Source organism: Gastrolobium bilobum, unplaced genomic scaffold, assembly GCF_033153095.1.
Source record: "Gastrolobium bilobum isolate Gb01-03AN ecotype WA unplaced genomic scaffold, APGP_CSIRO_Gbil_v1 utg181254, whole genome shotgun sequence".
NCBI classification, from domain to species: Eukaryota; Viridiplantae; Streptophyta; class Magnoliopsida; order Fabales; family Fabaceae; genus Gastrolobium; species Gastrolobium bilobum.
The window spans coordinates 5,140-9,937 of NW_026896854.1; the positions used below are offsets into that span (position 1 = coordinate 5,140).

Consider the following 4,798-nt stretch of genomic DNA (forward strand, 5'->3'; position numbering starts at 1 on the left):
CCCACAGTCAAGTACCCAAGGGAGAACATTGCATTAACAGGCAAAGTATTCTAAAGGGTGTATGCCTAAGTACGCATAGCTAAAACAAGAATACCCAGAGACAGAAAATGCGCCCCTGTCGAACATACATTCGAGCAAAAGGAGAATCAAAGCAAGAGAGGAAGAAAAACAAAGGAGGTTGAAGTGCATACCTGGTGCAAATGAAGGATGCGAGAGGTGGCAAACGACGGGAAGCTGGCGAACGGAAGGAAGTCTTTTGGAACGTAATACAGGAAATGTTGAAGGAAGTTTCTCAGCGTAATGCAGCAAGTAAGAAAATAAGAAAGGAAGAAGCGCAAATCAAATAGATGAAACCCGCGAAACCAAAGGTCAAGGGTAACTTCGCAAGGAAAGACAGTTGAAAGGACGCTGGGGCAGTTGCAATAAATGCCAGCAGCTCGAGCAGGCGTAGTGGCACACGTCGCGCAGATATGAGAGGGCCACGTGGAGGGTTGTAATGATTGCCTGCAAAAGGAAGATTCGCTGCAGTAGTAAGGAAATCGGCAAGGCACCTTTCACCCCGGCATCCTGAAGGCTCTGTCTACTCGGCATGACACCCCGGCATCCTGAAGGCTCAGCATACCGGGCTGGGGGGCAACTGTTATGGACCAGAATGAGGCCCATGATCAGTAAGGCCCATGATCAGCACAGGCCCACAGGTAAGCATTATAAATAGGAGCTAAAAGCTACAGGTATGACCTAATCTCTTTTTACCTATTTACGCAGCCTAGGTAGTACACACATACCTCACCCAAGGGGCCATCAGATAGTGTGTGATTTGCTGTCCCCAAGATACCTAACTCATAGGTATCCAGAGAAGGCACCTGAATCATAGATCAATCATCCAATTCTGATTGGACACATCTGCCTTAGGCATAACACTTTCAAACATATTCAGCTTTTTATTCACATTTTTTTCATTAACTATCGTTTTCTAAAGTCACGCTATTTATGTAAATAAACAACTCAAGTTCTGTAAATATCATTCACACACAAAGGGCACCAGTATATGATATTGGCCGTGTATTCCATTGTGCGCAATCTTTTTGCATTTGACTGCAGACAAATCAAATCCTTTATTTCCAAAAGAAAACCAGTATTTGATGAGATATCTACCATATGGTTATCTTATACCAGCAATAGTGAACCAAAACGTTAGTCACTCAGAAAGCATCGATTTAGCAAAATGTGAAACACTTTATTTATCAACTCAAGATGTCCTAACACCTCAGGCTGCAATCTGAATATTGCCTTCAAGTTGTAAGCTTACATGATATCTAGAACTGGGGAACAGTTCTTATCTAGCATATTTCACATGGCATGCAGTGAATTTTCAATATCAAACAAGAACCATATCTCATTCACCCTATTATCATATTCAAAAGGGGCATTGTACTGTGCCACAGAGTAAACAGAAGAATGACCAGCTTTATGGCTTTTCTCAATGGCAGAAGACCACTCAGTGCCAGCAATACTAGCTTGCAAGGCTGCAGCTTCTTCCCCAACATTTGAGTCACTCACAAATCCACCAAACTGCCTAACTGCTGCATACACAGTTTTCCATCTTTGGACTTGGAGACCCTTTGCAGGAGGTGGGTTTGCTTGGTTCTCCTTTGGCACAAAGAAGCTGACAACAAATGAGGACTCACAAAAGGGTCCATCACTTGGTGAGACTTCACTAAGCACAGGCGCTGTCATCTCAATTTTCTGCTTGTAGTTGTTCTTACCCTGAATATAATCAAATAGCCTGAGGGAAACAAAAAGGTTACTCAAATTTATGTAGAAAACCAATTCAACTTAAAGAGCTCAAACTCATAAAAGTGATGGATCTTCAATACTTTTTATATTATATTTTCTCCAACACACCCTTTCATATAAAAAGTCTTTTGAGCATGAAGCATAGATGTTACATAGACCCCTTTATTGATTCTACCTTACGCAGACTTAAATCACGAAGTAACAAAAGTATTAACAACGTGTAAAGAACTCAATTCAAACTAAGACCTCAAGTTATCAAGTGATTAAACTTCAATAATTTTATATTATATTTGTCTTACAAACTTTTTAGATGGAACTTTCCGGTGCCATAATCACTTAGTGAAAACTTTTTGCACTGTGGATGAACATTAGATTATAGTTTTATTTTATTCAATCAAATATGCAATTTATAAGTTTAAACGTTAAGCTATGTTTTATTATTTACATAAAAAAAAAAAAAAATTGTAGCATAAAATTATGGCTATATTCTTCTAAATTTACTAATCAAGATGCAACTTCACAAGAAAATAACCCACAATCTGATCAAAATCAGCTTTCAAGAAAAAGAAACAAAACCTTCTGAAGCCAGTTCTTGTAGCTTTAACCAGTGAAATGTCTTGAATGGGAGAATTTGAAATCCACACTGTTGAATTATAGCGACGGATTTCATAGCCATTGCTGATTTGTATGACATCATAGGTGGGACACTCTATGCGCTTGCAAGTTGGGGGAATTGTCCCTGCATTCTGAAGGATAGTATCTGAACTGACACCGAAGAATGAAACTGAGAGGAGGCTTAATAGCAATGAGAGCTTGAATGTGATAATAGCAGCCATGGCTAGAGATGCTGAATGCCAAAGAGCAAAGGTTAAACTAATAAATGTAAAATTCTATGGCTACAAAGAAACTGAGTTTAATATCCACACATTGAATGGATCACTCTGGTGACATTTTGAAACATACGGAAAATATTTATATGAATTATTATTTATTTATTTCTTTGGGTTATAATATCCTTGAATTGATGAAATTGCATTTTGGGTCAAAATCAGAATGTACAAAAAGGCCCACGGCCCAACTAACTAACTATCAGGGTTTGGTTTGCATCATGTATTTGAAATGCAGAAGTGCATTAGCTGAACTGAATTAATAGCATATCATACACATTCATTTTACATTTCCGCTGAATTGATTTTTCCTTCAATTGGTATCAGATGCGAATTTAGTCCCCCATCATTCGTGTAATTTTGATTTTGCTTGAAAAATATGACATCTAGGTTTCTAAAATGTTGGATTGTATTAACTGTTATATTCCTTTTATTATTCTTATTCATAAATGGATGCCAAAATTGTGGGGTTTTTTTTTTTTAATCCATGGTGGATGTTGGATATGGAATTATAACACAGGAATTAATCTTTTCTGATTATGTTTTCTCTTTATTTTTATTTTTATTTTTCTCTTTCAATTTTGTTTGTATTGGTAATTGTTTGGATGTATTTGTGAATAACCATCTATGAAGCACCGACACTTCAAAAATCCTGACGTGTCGTGTCCGACACTAACCGACACTCCAATACTCATTGTAAAGACTCTAAAAATGTTCAAATGTTACATTGCGTTGCATTTTGAGTTTCAACTATTAGATTCGTTGGATTACGATTTTATTGAGTTTAATATAAACATTTGAGATATTTATGTTTCTTTGTAAACTTGATGGGTATTATAAGTTTAGCTTTATTTTTTTGTTAAATTATTGAACACTAATATAATATACACTACATAAATTTAAAATATTATATAATATCAAAATGTATCCCAACGTGTCGAAATTTAACATTTTTTAGAATTAACGTGTCGGAGTGTCGTGTCGTGTCGTATCTTGCGTCCCGTGTCGTTGTCGGTGCAACATAGATAACCATTGACCGATTGGACAAATACTTAATAATGGTAATTATTGAGATTATTGTGATTTTGAATTCACCGCGCAATAATTAATAATTATTATCATTTTCACAATTTAGATTAATAATTAATAAAATTTGTAGAAAATTGTTGAATAAGATGCGGGTCTTATTATATGATCATGTGAGTTGTCTTTGTACTAAGCATGATCGGAAATAATTATGTGAATACCTAGATGGCCAAATTTATAGGTTTCCTGTAATAGGAGCTAATACTGTTGGACTGGAAATTAAGGGAAAGAGTAGAAAGAACGTGATAGGGAGAGAAATAAGATAGACAGGGGAATATTTCTGAATATTACATATATATTATCTCAATTCATGGTGTACTTATACTCATAGTTGAGTTACATGGTAATTGAAATACAGTAATTAGCTATAACATTGTAATTATAAAGCAAAGTAACAACATAATTGGTACGGGCCTCCTATGGGCCCTTCTCTTTTAGCCCATGATATAATCTTTCAGATAGGTTGGCTTGCTCCTCATTCTTTTGTTGCTCCCATGATTATGGGTTGGACCTGGGCTTCCAACTCGGTCCATTACATTGTTTACCCCTGGAAAACCCGACTTGTCCTCAAGTCGTAATGGGTCCAGAGCCCCTTGGGCTTGTGAAGGAAATTGGCCAATAGAATTGTCAAGGTCAGCTGACATGGGCAAGTGGGTGACTGGGCAAGGACGTGACATTGAGCAAGAAATGGACGGTGGAGATGCTACCGACACGGGAGCTGAAATTTGGATCGTGGAATCCGAAAAGTTGGTGGTTCCGAGCTGGATCTCATTAGTGGGAGTCAACGATGCAGATCTTGCCGACACTAGAAGAACGATCTGAGCCTTTGAATTTGGAAGCTGATCAGTGGTCATAGAGCGTGGCTGGACTTTAATGTTGGGGAAAGTGGGTAGCTGCCTTGGAAGCGTCTCTTTATTGTCTTCCCCATGGTTCTCTCCTCCGAAAGTCTTTGTGTCATGTGCTCCTATTACTCCTGTGGTGTCATAACCCAGCGGAACGTCTGGATGATGAAGGGTCCCCTCTGTGTC

The 4,798-nt window shown here is 37.7% G+C and overlaps 1 protein-coding gene across 1 annotated transcript; it reads right to left on the minus strand.

Moving 5' to 3' along the window:
- Positions 1 to 1,096: 1,096 nt before the first annotated feature.
- LOC133302398 (uncharacterized) lies at positions 1,097 to 2,684 on the minus strand. Its single transcript, XM_061502166.1, has 2 exons — positions 2,374 to 2,684; positions 1,097 to 1,786 (listed from the first exon to the last, which is right to left on the minus strand). Exons 1-2 carry the CDS (start codon positions 2,631 to 2,633, stop codon positions 1,351 to 1,353), a joined length of 696 nt encoding a protein of 231 aa, XP_061358150.1. The 5' UTR covers positions 2,634 to 2,684; the 3' UTR covers positions 1,097 to 1,350.
- Between the last annotated feature and the right edge of the window lie 2,114 nt (positions 2,685 to 4,798).

Bases quoted from the DNA above. Each gene is read 5' to 3' on its own strand.
- LOC133302398 (XM_061502166.1), bottom strand. From the start codon at position 2,633: ATGGCTGCTATTATCACATTCAAGCTCTCATTGCTATTAAGCCTCCTC. The intron at 1,787-2,373 runs GTTTTGTTTCTT...TGTTTCCCTCAG, and splicing joins ACAAGAACTGGCTTCAGAAG to GCTATTTGATTATATTCAGG.